This window comes from Camelus bactrianus, chromosome 13, assembly GCF_048773025.1.
Source record: "Camelus bactrianus isolate YW-2024 breed Bactrian camel chromosome 13, ASM4877302v1, whole genome shotgun sequence".
Lineage (NCBI taxonomy): Eukaryota > Metazoa > Chordata > Mammalia > Artiodactyla > Camelidae > Camelus > Camelus bactrianus.
In genome coordinates, this window is record NC_133551.1 from 75,602,165 (window position 1) to 75,617,150 (window position 14,986).

Consider the following 14,986-nt stretch of genomic DNA (forward strand, 5'->3'; position numbering starts at 1 on the left):
TTGGTCTCAGAAGAGTTCAGATAGGAGGCAAGCAAGCCAGCAGGCCAGGGGCCTTTGCCTGTAACTGCCTCTCCATGAGCGGGCGCTCAGCCCCGCAGCCCTCGCTCCCGGGGAGGGCCTGGCGGAGGGAATGAGACTTGGCTGACAAACCAGGCCTGAACAGTGGCTAAAATAAATATGGGGGCCATCTGTGCAGGAGGGGGAGGAAGACACGTGATGGAGGGCCTCCAGACAGGCTTTGCTAAGTTAAAGATTTCCAAGGCTTTGCCAGGAAAAGAATGGGGCAGAGGGTGGGCCACGGGGTCGGGGAGCAGTCTGAAAGGAGCTGCACTTGGAGTCGTGGGGCAGCAGGTCCAATCTGGAGATCCCGGGAGCTGAGTAAGCAGTCTCGGGAATCAGCAAACAGCCGAGCCGGCAGACAGTGTGTTGGGCTGGGAAGCCAAGGGTTGCCATGACGACCGGACCTGATGCCGCCGTGGCGTTCAACAGACTGTGGCCTGGGGTTTTCTAATACTTTGGAACTTGGTAGGTCTCTGGGCTGCGAAGGTCTGCTGGGCAGGGAGAAGCCACCCAACTTGCAGGCCTTCCTCCTCACCAGAGTCCAGCCAGAGCTGCTGCTGGCTGCTGGAATTGCAGAGACGAGGGGCTTCGTGGCACTACTTTCCGGGAAAGGAGAGGGGCAGGCACCCGCCAAGGCAGCCAGCAGTGTGCGAAGTGTGTTCCAGGGAGCATATGGGTACTTGGGAATGGAAAATCCAAGGGGAGAAAACCACCGGCAAGGAAACAGTGCGAACCACGGCCACGGAGTCCATACGTTAAAATACACAGCGCTCGGGGGGCCTGTGCCGGAGGAGAAGCGAATTGGCAGGGCTGAGAGCTTGGTGGTTTTCTGTGCAGACGATTCAGCTGGAGAAATTACGACAGAGGCTGGGTCTGGGAGAAGCCCTCCAGTGCTGGGACTGCAGCTGGGCAGAGAGGGACGGGGACGGGGGCTAGCACGTGGCTCCAGGGCCAGGCACAGCGCCACCACCCCAGAGGTCAAGCATGAGCTCAGTCCTGACAAAGTACGGGTCTCCACCTCGCAGCTGGCTCGGCCTTCGTCCGGGAGCCGGTGAGTACGTTTTCTTCCTCTTGCTTCCAGAAATGAGGATTAGCGACACAGAGTGAGAAGAGGAGACCATGTGGGTCTTGAGGGGGCCACTCTGACCCCACACTTGCTGGGCCCTTTAGGAACCCCTCCTGCAGGTGGGGCACGTTTTGTCCTTCATGGGTGACTTAATGAGTTGAGATTGTAGAACGCAAGGGTCACCCAACAACCGATGGCCATTAGCTCTGATTTAGGTGCTGACCGCGTCCTGTCTTCTGAGGGAGCAGAGGAGGGGTTGCTTTCGGTTTCAGCCGCCCAGCCCCTGAGAGAAGGAGCAGGGTCCCATGTGAAGAGCTGCTTCCCGGGCAGCTGCCGCAGGGGTGGCTCTGATGGTGGAAGGCTCTCTTGCTTCCTCTCTTGTGAGATGGAAGGTGGGTGGGCAAGGTGCGCCCAGACCTTCAGGCCATCAGTTCTGTGCATTGAAGTTGTGTCCCCATTGCCAGGACTATCTGGGGCAGGTTCCCAACTGTGCCTTTGTAGCTTTCTCCAGAAGGGCCATGAAATCCCTCCTAAACCATCAACATGTTCAAGTTTGCTTTTTTGGGTGGAGGGAGACAGTTAGGTTTACTTATTCTTTTAGAGGGGATCCTGGGGATTGAACCCAGGACCTTGTGTTGGCTAAGCATGCACACTATCACTCGAGCTATGCCCTCCCCGCTAAGTTCACTTTGATATGGGCGATGACGCATTTTGGCGGTGGCAGAGGAATGGTGTGCATAGACTCAAACAGCCTCCCAGCACCCCAGAGTCAGAGGCCTGACCCGGGAAATGTCCTATTCCTGGCCAGAGAGGAACAGCCTGGGGGTGTGTTGGCCACTGACCTCTCAGTGTTCAGATCAGAGCCCTTATTCCAGCCTTCATCTGCCCTGCGAGCCCCCACCCCGTGGCTGGCCCAAGACAGATTTAAGAAGCAGACAGCGAGCCACGGAAAGTTCCTCCTAGCGCCCAGACAGGCCTCTGCAGGGTTGTAGGGTTGGCTGGGATGACTGAGGGATGGCTGGGTGCGGCGGGTGCCATGAGAAAGGGGAGCTGTACACAGATGGTACAGCGTCAAACCACAGAGAGGATGGGAGAGCATCTTACAGAAGAAAGATCTCATCCTTGGGCAATGAGCATTTAAGCATTTTTAGCAGGGTAGGTAGCATTTTCTAACTTGCATTTTAAGAAAATCCTTTTTTAAAAAAATTTTTTTTGGTTTGTTCTTCTGGGGGAAAGCATTAGGTTTATTTACTTTATTTGTTTCTTATTTTAATGAATGTACTGGGGATTGAACCCAGGACCTCGTGCATGCTAAACGTGCACTCTACCACTGAGCTACATACACCCTCTCCCCAGAAAATCCTTTTTGATAGAAGTTTGGAGAGTGGATTTGGGAGCGTTTGAGGAAGAGAGCATGGCAGATAAATAGAGCCAAAGAATCAGGAGGCTATTGCAATAATGCACAAGAAAGGTGGTCATTTAATACCTTTAAATTAGCATATAAATAAATAAAAATATATACACTTATGCACATACATATATGCATGTGTGTATACTTTGTTCTGCTTATACAAGTAATACATCTGCACTATAAAATTCTCACGGTACATAAATGATGAAGATATTTCCAGTTGTATTTCAGACTTTTTCTATGAATATACACACACGTGCACTTACCTACATATACGTGTATATGTAAAAATGTTGAAATGAAAGAAAATATGCATTTTTGCAGTTGTTTTTCCCAATTAACACTTTATTTTGGAGATTAAGTGCCAATACATAACAGTCTACTTCATTTTTTTTTAGTGGCTTCATGATATGTATGGATATAATTTTTAAACTAGCCCTTTATGAGTGGACCTTTGGGGGTTGTTTCCAGTTTTTTGCTCTTGTAAATAATGCGATAGTAAATATCCTTATACCGGTATCTCTGCAGCCTTGTGAAAGAATATCTGTAGAATAAATTTCTGGAAGCGGAATTGCTGGGTGGAAAGGGCTGGGCATTTTGCATTTTAATAGCTATTTCCAGATGGTCATCCAGAAAGCCACTTATTCCCCCATCAGCAGAGTATGTTGGTCCTTCGTGTACTTTCTATGTCTGGTTATCATCTTCCATGAGTCTGCTCCAGACAGGAGAGGGTGGGTGGCTGGGCAGGTGTCCCCTTACATGGTCTCCGGGCATGTCTCTTTTTTGTCCACTCCCATTCCTGGAACGCTGTGGCTCTTGGCCGAGGTGCGAGGGCAGCTGCAGGCTCTGACATCGTGCATCTAGAACTTCCGAGGGTCGGGGGCACCGAGGGCACTCCACAGTCCTTCTAAGAACCCTCTCGTGCGGTAAGTTTTTAGCGGCACAGATTACAGAAGCAACTGACCAGTATTGAATCACAGCTCTCCTACTTACTAGCTGGGTGAGTGTAAGCAAGTCACTAGCCTTCTGAGCTTCAATTTCATTATCGTTAAAGTGGCGACAACAGCAGTGTCTACCACCCAGGGTTTTGTGGTGCTCAGATGAGGTGCTGTTTGAGTTGGTGTCTGATAATTCCAGCACCTTAAGTTTTTGTGGGTCTGTTTCTGTTGGTTTTCAGACATGGGGTCTTAGTTACTTGTGTGCCTAGTTATCTTTGAATGTGTGTTGGACATTGTATTTTAAAAATTATTTGCAAGAAAAACTTGAGGCCTTAGATGATAGAGGATCTTCCTGTGCTTCTGCCATATGCCGGGAGACACAACCAGTCTGGGATGAGCTCATTCCAAATTCAGGTCTGAGGTTCCCTGGACTTTGAGCTTTCCCCCCTAGCTCCATAAAGCTATTAAAAGTGAAGCTATCACTCACCTCTTTCTTCAGAATGCATAAACACCCTGAGAGCAAAACCATCCTTTTACCTCCCTAGATCCTCCTGTTTTGTGTATTGTCTGGTTTGATGTTTTAAAGATTAAAAAATAACTTTTTCATCCAGCTTTTTTGGTTGTCTCAAGTGGGAAGGTTGGTCTGATTTACCCAGTTCACCATCGTAGGAAGCAGAGTCCCACTGAGGGACCTAAACATTCAGAGCATTTAGTACATTGTTTCTTTGAAGCTGTTGTTTCCAAAACCATGGTGTGTTTTTAAAGTCAGATCATGTTCCTCCTCTGTTAAAAAAAACTCCAGTAGTTCCTGTCTCCCTCAGAATAAAAGGCAAGGTCCTCACAGGCCCTCATAGGACCTGACACCCTGTCACTTCTCTGACTTTACCTCCTCCCCTTGCTTTCCCTGATCCAGCCACACTTGCCTCATTGAAGTTCCCTTGGCAGGGTGACCAACTTATTCTGGTTTTAAAACTGAAATCTTGTGTCCTGGGAATCCTCTTAGTCCAGGGGAGGCAAACTGGATCAGTTGGTCACCTTAACTCAAACATAATATATGCCCCTACCCCAGGAACTTTGCACTTGCTGTTCTCTCAGCCTAAGATGCTCCTCCTCAGATATCTGCATGGCTAGCTCCCTCACATCATTCCAGTCTCTGAGTACTCAAAGTCATTTTCCTTGGAGAGGATTATCTAAAATAATGGGCATGTCTGTGCATGCGTGCACACACACACCCAGTCACTCTCCATCCATTAGCTGCTCTATTTTTCTTGAGATACAAATGAATAGGACTGAGGCAGAACCTCTCCAGGCCCATATTAGAGGCTCTTGAGCACTAGCATCCACTACAAAGTCATGACAGGCTAAGCTGCCCTGCCCAGAAACTGCCTCTGTAGGCTGGACCTGGACCCTGAGCTTGGGGGGAGGAGGGATCTTTGGCCTCCGTGGGCCAACAGGGAGACAAGACCTGTCCCAGGCAACCTGGGTCTCTGCTGAGGATGTCCAAGGGGCCAGTTAACGATAGTTTCCAACCACTGGGATCGGTGTTCCAACAATGGGTTAGATATTTTGAAATCCCAGCTGTCCTGAAAGTCTGGCCAGTCTTTTCTGTGGTCAGGATACTGGCTCAGAAGCTTTTGTTCCTTGGACAGACTTGGCCCTCAAGAGGACCTCAGTCTGTCTGGCCAGGTTTAAACGTCTGCAGTGGCCAGCAGCTGGCAGTGAGACGAATGTGGCCATCCTGCCTCAGCCACAGACAGCCCTGGGGATACAGGCAGGCCTCCATCTCCTCCTCTTCCCCTCCCCAGGGTAGGAAAACCCCAGCACCCCAGCTGACAGAGTGCCTGGCTCTAGCTGGGGTCTCAGCTCCTCCCAGGGGGTGGCTAGATCTGACCCCAGGCTGGATGTTCAGACCTGTGGGCTGTCCTCTGAGCTGGGATCCTCCTTGGAGACCAGGGAGCCCTGCCACCTTGACTGGACTGAGTTTTGAGGTATTCGGAAGTCAGCCCTGAGAGATGGTTGGTTATGAACTGATCCAAGTTCAAGTCAACCAGCATTCCCCTGGCACCTGCTCTGGGAGGAACTGGGCCTGGGCCCTGCATTCAAGGGGCTCCCAGCCCAGGGGGATCCAGATGGCACCATTTCAGTGTGGTCACCTGCAGGAGAGGCAGGACCAAAAGGCAGCCTGGCTCCTCGGCTGTACGACAGCACCCTCGGTCCCCCCAGGAGCAGCATGTTGGGGCAGGTCTGGTAGGGGCTGAGCGGCCCTGCTGGGCTGGGGATGGCCTTGCTCCCCAGGTGATAGGGAGCGGGTTTTCAATCAGAGCAGGGATCTTTTCAGATTTGCATTGTATTCTTGTGATGATTGTCAGCCACTGTCCACAGAGCCCCTGCCAGGAGCAGATCCTGTGTGTGGAGGCCACTCTTTTGGGCTGAGTCTTTTAATCCCCACAGCAACCCTGTGATGCAGTACTGTGAGTGTCCTCACTGGGTAGATAAGGGCACTGAGGTCCAGAGAGGCTAAGCAACTTGCCCAAGGCCACACAGCCAGCAAGAGCTGGCATCTGATGCCAGGATGCAGGTGTCAGGCTGCATTCTGGAGACAGGGGGCTCAGACAAGGTAGTGGTGGCCTGAGCTGGGGCCACAGCATTCTAGAAGCAGAGCTCAGAATGGCGTGGGTGGCTGGTCCATGGCCAGGCCGCCCCAGGGTGTGCTTGTCCCCATGCTGCAGTAGGTAGATGGGTGGGTGACGATGGTCAGGCCAGAAGCTGGACGTGAGTAGAACTCCCACCCCATTGCCTCCGGGGAGTTGGTCTGAGGGGACTGTTGTCTGGCTGCCCCCCTCCCACATGCTCATGGGGGCCCAGGAAGAGGCCCGTTTTCTTCAAGGCCTGTTATGAGTGGGCTCAAAGGTCAGCGAGGCTTATCCAAGCCTGAAGGGCCCCCAGAGTTCCCAAGCAGGGGTGCATCAGGGGAAGGGAGGGGCCCCTGAGCCTTGGGCTCAGCTCAGGGTGCCAGCAGCGATGGGCAGGAGGGGCTGTTTACTGACTGGACCCTGGAGGCCCATGGAACTTGAATATCTCGGCCACAGCGGGAACAAAGGGTGGCACAGGTGCTGGTGGGGGTGAGGTGACCCTGGCGGCAGCCCCCACCCGCTTCCTGGCTGCCCTGGGCAGGTCTCTGGGCCCCTCCGAGCCTCAGCTCCCTGCTCTGTACAATGGGGGTGGAAGTAACACAGTGACGGGCTCATCAGGCAGCTTAAAGGAGACCCACCTAGGAGGCTCTGCGTCCAGGGCCTGGTACACAGGGGAACTTGTCAGATGTCGGTGTCCCTGCTGTGTGCCCAGCTGGCAGCTGGAGGACAAGGACTGCCACAGGGTCCCTGGCTGAGCAGGAACCTCTGCTTCTGAGGAGTTCGTGTTGGAGCACCTGGGCGAAAACAGCACAGGCTCCTGGCCAGGCCGCCGGGGCCCAGCCCCTTCCGGGCCTGGCATGGGGCTCCCTGCTGGCGGAACTCTGCCCAGGCTGTGGTGGCAGCACACACACAACCGCACCGGGAGGGAGTGCCGGGACAGCCCGACTGTGCCGCGCGGCAGAGGAGCGCCCCCGCAGGGCCCACTCTGGGGATAGAGCAGAAAGCCCCGGCGGGGCTCTGCCCGCCTCCTCCCTGGGCTCCGCAGACCCCGTCCGGGGGCGCTGCCATGCCTGGACGTCTCACGTGTCTCGGTCCCAGCCCCTGGAGCTCTTGCGGGTTTGAGAAGGGGCTGTGTGGGCCCTTTGGGATGGGGGGAGGCCCACCCTGTGCCGGCCCTCTGGCATGGTGCACGCAGCATTTTCCAGGGGCCGGTGAGCCACAGCAGCCATGCGCTGTGAGGAGGTGTCTGGGGAGAAGACCTGGGGCAGGGGCCTGGCTGAGGCTTAAGGGTCAGGCTGGCTGTCAGCCAGGTTTCCACCAGCACCTTCCAAACTGATGGACCTGCAGGTGGCTGAGGCTTCAGATCTGGTGTCCAGCCTTCAGGATGGTTTACTTTGTGATGGGAGTGGGTCGGGGGTGGTCTCTGATACTCCATACCAGGCCCCACTGTTCATCCTTCCTGCAAGGGCCAGCCCCAGGTGCGCTGCCTGCCTGCTAGCCAGGGGATGGCCTTCACCCCACCCCAGGCCCCCACCATGGGCCACGAGCAGGCTGTGGTCCTGGAGGGTCCTTGGCCTGTGCCTCTGGCCGGTGAGAGCAGATTCTTCTCCTTACCTGGAGCTGGCGGTCTGGTGGGTTGTGTAGGGGGAGAGGCGGTTAGTGGGACACACCTCCTCTCAGGCTTGGCCAATGGGGCAGAGGCTGGGGAGCTGGGGGCTGGGGGGCTGGGAGGTGGCTAGTGCCCTCCCAGCGCTGCGTTATATAACGCCTCTGGCTTGCTGGCCAGACGTAATTCCTAACAGGCCCTGCCGGCCGACCTGGGAGCACTTCAGCCCAGCACAGCCCGCTAGGCTGCTTCTCACGCAAGCGGTGCAGCTGGTACTGGGCACGGCCGGCAGTGTCAGCTCCATTCCTGGCCCACACCCCTACCCCTATAGATCCCAGGCTGCCCTGGGGGTCCAGACAGGCCTCCTCAAGTGCTGGAAGGTGGAGGAAAGATGTGGTCACTTGCTCCTGGGGGGCTCAGGGTACCACAGAGGGTCATGGAGGGCCTTGCCTGATGGAATGCAGGGACCCCCCCAAGGTCTTGATCCCTGTGGGGAAGCCCTTGCTCTCTGCTTAGCACCATGTGAGCAGAATCTTTTGGAGATAACGCAGTGGGGCCCTCTCTCCTTACCCCATTTCACAGATGTGGGATCCGAGGCTTCAGGAAGTGTCATGCTCAGGGATACCCAGCGAGAAAGGCAGAGGAGGACCCTGGACCTTAGGGAGCTGCCCTCAGGGAGCCGTAGGGCCCAGACTGGTGGGGCAGGAGTCAGCCAGGGCAGAAGGCAGAAGGGGCATCTAAAGGCCCTGGTCTGTGAACACTGGAAGGGAAGTTTCCCCACAGGGCCAAGGTTTCTGTCGGCTGTGGCTCGCTGGGAGGTGGCTGGTGTCCAGAGTTGATGGCTGGCTTGGATCACCTGCTCCTCTTCCTCTTTCAGCCCCTTACTCAGCAGGCCTCTCTGGCCTCCTGTTCAGGCTCTCACGCAGCACTTTTGCTCTCAAGGAAACAGCTGTGGTTTGCAGAGGGATCGATCCCCTCCCCACGTCCAAGGCCATTGCCAGGCACTGGATAAAGCAGCCTCAGGTCTCCCGCTTCCTGTCCCTCTGCCTGTCCCAGTCCTGGCCCCCGGTCAGTGGGACCTGATGTCAGTGGGGACAAGTGGCAAAATTCTGGGGTCTACCTGCCTGGGGCCACAGCTCCCAGCCCCCAGCCCCGAGGGGCACGCCCAGAGGAGGGCACAAGCCATTGGTCTCCTTGCTCCCCTGTCCCGGGGTCACGAGGTTCCAGGAGGATCGAGGCAGGAGACGTGGGGCCTTAGACTGTGGGAGGACAGGCTTCCAACTTGGGGCTGCCCTACCTCCCTCTGGGCCCTGGGTCCCCCGTCTGTACCCTGCAGTGACGGTGCCATCAAGGGCCAAACAATGTGGCCCACAGAGCCAAGCAGTGAGAGCACGGCTCTGGAGTTCCCCCCCAGTTTGCCCCCTTCCTGCTCTGTGTGGCCCTGGGAAAGTACGTGGCCCCTGGCCTCTGCTTCTCCATCCCTGTCCCTATCGTGGGGTGCTCCCACTGGCCTCATGGGGCAGACATTAGGCTTAAAGGATATAATGGATGAACAGTGCTCAGCATGGCATCTGGCCCAAAGTAACCGTCATCACTTTGCCCGTCTGGGAGTGGGAACACAGCTGCATACAAGACAGACGTGGCACCCCACGAGATCTCCCAGAGGTGATGGAGAACCCCTTCCCCACATTTGTAAGCAGTGTCATGAGCCATCTAGCTTCCTGGTTTCCCCCAGACCCAGGGAAAAGGCCCGGGTGTGTCCACCTGCCTTTGACACCGGCTGCCTCATGGTAGTGGGGGCTGGCCCCAGGACACTGTGGGGGCCCCTTTGCCTACCTGGGTGGGCCTGCCCAGATCCCCCGGGCTGCCTCATGCTCTCCTGCACAGGGAAGATGGAGGCAAGGCCAGGGATGGGGGCCTCTAGCCTGGACAGGGGGAGTGTGGGCGAGTCTCCATGGGAGCTGGAGGACACCAGGCAGCAGGACTGGCATGAGCCAAGGCAGGGAGGTGGGAAGCAGAAGGCACATTTGGGGACAGAGAGAGCCTCTGGGAGGAGGATGCAGGGGCAGGGGGAGGGGCACAGCCAGGCCTCGTCTTCTCTACAGCATCCTGGGCCTGAGCACAAACAGCCCCTCAGTGGGGCCTCTGCAGGTGGGTGCGTGCAGGGGAGTGGGGGCTCCTTGTGTTTGCCCCAAAGCTGAGAGCAGGAAGAATTCTCCCCTCAACCCCCAGGCGGGGCAGCTTTGGGGCTCTCTGCTCTGAAACCATAACCGAGTATAGCCCCTCCAGGCCCAGATGCAGAGGGGTCTGGCCTGGGTAACTGCTCAGGGACCACTCCCCACTCTGCAGCCCTGGCCTCTTCTGGGTGGGCACTGAGAACAGCCATGGCTGCCAGGGACAGATCATCTCACCCCCCAAGCTCGGCTGACACCCCATGTTGGCCACTTGCCTGTAAACACGAGCCAGAGAGCCCCCCTACCCTTGTGTGGGCCCAGACTAAGTGGGTGCCAGTGATCAAGGACCAAGGGGCCTGCATTTGTCTGGCCCTGGCCCCGGGCTGGGGATTGGGGAGGAGGGTGGCAGGCAGGCTGGCATCTGGTTTGAATTACTTGAGCTGCCTCTTGGCACCTCAGCCCTCAGCTGGGGGTGTGCAGGCTGCCTGGACGGCTACCCCTACCACCCCCACCCGCCACAGCCCTGGGGTGACCCCCTGGAAAGTAGAGCTGTCTGCTGCCAGCTCCCCCTGCCTGGGCCTCGTGCCTGTCTGTTGCCAGGCATCTGGTCGGGGGTGGGGGTGGGGGTGGGGGCGGCCAGCTCTGTCCCCACTCAGACTAGCTCCTTCGGACCCTGGAAGGTTGGGAGGCTGGGCAACACGGCAGAGGCTGGCTGGGAGGCCAAGCACGATGTCCTGCCCTGTCCAGTCTGGATGTCCACAGGGCCACCCCGCTGCCCTCTGACCACCCGGCCTTCTCCCTCTGATGACTTTGAAGGCCCCAGTGTTGGCTTTGAAGCCAAGCAGTCCTGGGGTCGGATTCCAGTCCTGCTTCTTAGTAGCTGAGCCCCAGGTTCCTCATCTGTGCTGTGGGGTAATCCCACCTCCCTGGGGAGAACCAGAACAACCAGGAAGACGCTGCTTTCCTGGGTATGAGAGGGCAGAGGTCTCTCCACGGAAAGGAGGCCGTGCCTTTTAGTTTTATTTTCCAAATAGATACAAATTTGCCATTTTTCCAGAGGCTCAGGAATAATTTGACTGATGACTTTCATTTTTCTGCGTAGCTGTTGTTCATTCTTCTCCTGGTTCTTTCCGTGAGTGGCTCTGCACCCCCCAGCTCCTCCACGCCCTGCCCGATCCAACCTCCCTGCCCCCACCCACCCCGTGCCCACTGTGCAGGGGGCTGTGAGCTCCATGAAGATGGCTCTGGCCTGCCCAGGGCTCTGTGCCTGGCGCCGCCATGGGTGTAGGTGACACAGTCTGAGGAGGGAGACAGGGGTGGATGGGCAGCCTGGTGAAGCTTGGCCGGCCCAGGGAGGGGAGGCCCTTCATGAGAGCCCAGAGGGCAGATTCTGGGCCTCACTGGCAGCCTAGGCTAAGGCCTGGCCCACAGCTCCTGCCCTCTGACCCTTGGGAGGCCTCCTCCCGGCTTCTGCTCAGTGGATCCGGGGACAGGCCCTGTGCTTTCTGGGGAGGGGGCCGAGTCAGGCAGCTCTGGGGGTCATCCCATAGCACCCTGTGGGTACTTCCACTCCTCATTGAGAAATCCTGTAGGGATCAGCTGGGGCTGGGGGCTGGGGACAGAGGTCAGGGGTAGGGGGCTGGAATTGCTCCTGGGGCAGCACATTTTTCTCCTCTGAAAACTTATCTTAGCAAAGAGATCATGAAACAATCGGACTCTTTTCCGGGCCTCTGCCGTCCCCAGACGGCTGGCCCATCCCCTTGGTGGGGGCTCCGAGGGGGCCGGGAAGTTGAAATTTGTAAAATGTCTGTAGGAGGGGAAGAAAGACGCTTTGTGTGGGGCTGGGGCCCTGGCCATTGGTCAGCTCCCAGGCCCCCAGCCGCTCCCAGCATGCTCCCCTCCCCGGGGAGGGCTGCGCTGTCCGGCCCTGAGGCCAGCCCCAGGGTCTCTGCAGCCCTTCCACAGCCCCTACACCCACTGTGTCCAGGCCTCGGGGACCTGGGTCCCCGGGGCCGCCCAGCCTCAGAGGGCACGGGCCTGGCGGGGAGGCCTCCCCGGGCCTCAGCATGTTTCTCTACTGGAGGAAGCGGGGTGCCTATGAGCTGGAGGCCCTGCCTGGTGCCCTGGCCGAGCTGGAGCTGGGGGCCGTGGAGCGTTTCTCCTGGAGCTCCACCCTGGACATCATCGAGGACCTCCGGGGTAGGTGCAGGCCCACTTTCCCGGGAGGGCACTCCGACACCTGGTCTACCTGGCCGCCTCCCTCTGGCCAGAGCCTGTGTCCTGTTCACCGTGCACATGCTGCTGTGGATCACTTACTCAGCCGCGGTGGGGGAGGGCAGGGTCCCTCCTGAGAGCCACTGCTGGCAGAGGAGACAGGCCTGAGCATGAGGTCCTTGGGGGCCTTGAGGGCAGAGAGGGCAGGCTGAGGAGACTCTCCTCCCGGGGCTGGCTGGGCTGGGCAGCCTGGGCCCTGCAGCTAGGCTTGGAGCGGAGCAGCTCAGGCTGGGGGCAGCAGTGGCCAGCGCGGGGCTTCAGGCCTGGACTCTGCCTCCAAGATCAGGGCCATATGGTGGGACAAGTCCTTCTAGAATGTTCATGGCCGAGGCCTCGGGGCATGTGCCATTTCTCTTATTATCCCCATTGTAGGCGAGGAAACAGAAGCACAGAGAGATTAAGCTCCTTGGGAAGCAGGACCGGTAGTCGGGGATGCTGAGCCCTACGGCCTCTGTTTGGATCCCAACCTGGCCACTTCCTAGACGTCAAAAGTTGGGAAAGTCGTGTAAATGACCCCTGTGGCATCGTGGGGCAGCTGAGGGGACTAACTGGGGTGACCCATGGAGCACTTCAGACACCGCACGCATAGAGCAAGGGCTCGGTCCTTGCTGGCTGTTATTTTTGCTGTGTTTTTTCGTAGTTCAGCCCATAAGTGGCCCAGCAGAGCATACAGCTTCAGGCTGGCAACTCTGATTCTGTCAGGACACTTCAGTGCCGGAGATAGAAGTCCAGGTCTGGCCTGTGGAGGCCTGCATGGCACAGTGTCCTGGGCCTCCGTCCCCTCCTCTGTTCCCTCATCTTGGGCCCCAGGCTCTGGTTCCCCCCCAGGCCACAGGCCCAGAGGAGCAGGAGCCTTTCCCAGCCTGGTATGGTCCTGCCCTGATCCATCCCTGTAGCCCGAGGGCATGGAAAGTGATGGGTAGGCCTGGGGTCTGCTGTGGAAAGAGACCACATGGGGCGTGTGTTCCACAAAGCACAGCAGAAAATGCTGCTCCTAGAAGGGAGAATGGGTGTCCAGTGGGCGTAAACGACAGGTGTCCTGAGTGTGAGGAGCCCCCTCCAGTTACCTGTCCCATTGGCCAAAGTGGACAGAGGAATGCGGCTGCTTGGAGGGGCGGGCTGGGCGCGCTGCCCACCTGGGCCCCGGGAGGCTGGGAGGGAAGGACTGGGTGAGGAGGAGCCATGATGCTGGGTAGGGAGTGAAGCGGGGGAGGACCACACAGGGCAGGCCCTGTGTGCTGGCAGCCAGCCTGGAGGAAATCTCCCCTTCTCTTCCAGCTGGGCACCATTCTGGAACCAAAGGGTGGGCTGGGAGGAGTGGCCTGGGGGACAGGCTGAGTCCTGTCTACGTGCACCACTTCGCCTGGCAGGTTCCTGTCTACTGAGGCAGGGAAGGTGGCCGAGGTCCGGACAAGGCCAGAGGCGGCGTGAGACGGTTCAGCCAGTCCCAGACACAAGCCAGGGAGGCCCAGCAGGGGCCGGGTCCCCTCATTCTATTTGTTCTCTACATCTCAGTAACTGCGAGGTGCCAAAGTCTGCTGCTGCTGGGCCGTCTGCCAAGGACACCCTCCCCGCTCCCCAGGGCTTTGGAGCATTCCCTGTGAGGCCCGCCCCCACCCCCCAGCCTCCCCAGGCAGGACAGTCCCTGCTGTCTCAGGCTCCACAGACCACGGCACAGTGACCATCTGCTTCCAGCCCTGCGACCCCACAGCGAATATTGAGAGGGGACATGCCCCATGCCAAGTCTTCCCTTGACTCCTGGCACCTTCATGGTCACCCTCAGGGACGATTCTTGGTGCCCTCTTTGCTCTGGAAGGGAAGAAAAGGCTCAATGGGGTCTCGAGTGGTGGCACCCAGATACCCAACTTCCACCCTCAGTCTCAGAACCACCGACAGGACCCTGCTCATCCTGACTGGGAAAGAGGCCCCAGGACACAGTGGGTGGGTCACGGCACGTGAGCCCGCCGTGGGGCTGAGCTGAGCAGGCGAGTGGGAGAGCCGAGCACACAGCTGTCTGTGTGGGCTGTGTCCCCTGCTGCCAGCCAGCCCCTGGCCCGGGCCCATCAGGGGTGGGGGCTGGGACCTGGCGCCAGCCCAGCCCCATGATGGGGTGAGACTCGTGCATGGAGTGAGTGTGACTGCCCCGAATTGGAATCTCACACCAGTTTCTGCAGCCCTTCTGTGTTCCTCCCTCAGCCACTCTCAGTTCCTCTGAGGAGCCTCAGGAGGAAGCCCGTGGTGGGCCGATGGGGCAGGTGCCCACCGCGGCCTCAGCCGGAGGAAGTGGCTGGCCGGCCCCAGGCCTGTGTGCAGGGACTGTGTGGACAGTTTCTCTGGCCCCAGAAAGGAATTCTGAATGTGTCCGCCCACCTCTTACTGAGCCCGAGGGGTGTGGGTGGGCAAGGCAGTAACTGGGGTCTCTAGGCCCCAGGGGGCGATGCCATCAATAGTGCTGGGCTGCAGGCATCAGAGGCCTGGTCCGTGCTCCTTCCTCCAGCTGGGTCCCCACGTGATGGCCCTACCCCAAAATGTGATATGGAGCTTTGGGAAGGGGACCACATTTATTTCCTGGGCCACCCGCGATGCTCTGACCAGTATCTGGAGTAGGGAGTGGTAGATGGTTCCTAGGGTCAGCAACCATTTGCCCAGGACACGCCCTCTGTCTCTCGGGCAGGCTTGGGTCAAGTCTTGACCTTCTGCCAGCTGCCCTGACGGTGGGGGTTCAGCCCTAGCACAGCCTGTAGCAGCTGCCCAACCGTAGACAGGCTCTCAGGAGAGCTGGGTTTGCATGGAAGGGGGCATTCAAGGCCACAGCTGCTTCCTG

General features: G+C 58.0%; 1 protein-coding gene across 2 annotated transcripts in view; it reads left to right on the top strand.

The window, feature by feature from the left end:
* Window positions 1-649: 649 nt before the first annotated feature.
* PLEKHG5 (pleckstrin homology and RhoGEF domain containing G5) overlaps window positions 650-14,986 on the top strand; it is a 46,114-nt gene continuing 31,777 nt past the window's right edge. The window contains exon 1 of one of the 2 annotated variants that reach the window (XM_074377548.1): window positions 650-1,111. In XM_074377548.1, coding sequence (XP_074233649.1) covers window positions 1,045-1,111 — 67 coding nt within the window. In that variant the 5' untranslated portion in view covers window positions 650-1,044. Of the gene's footprint in view, window positions 1,112-3,311; window positions 3,464-14,986 lie in introns of those variants that run through there. The other variant, XM_074377552.1, reaches the window with a different exon arrangement.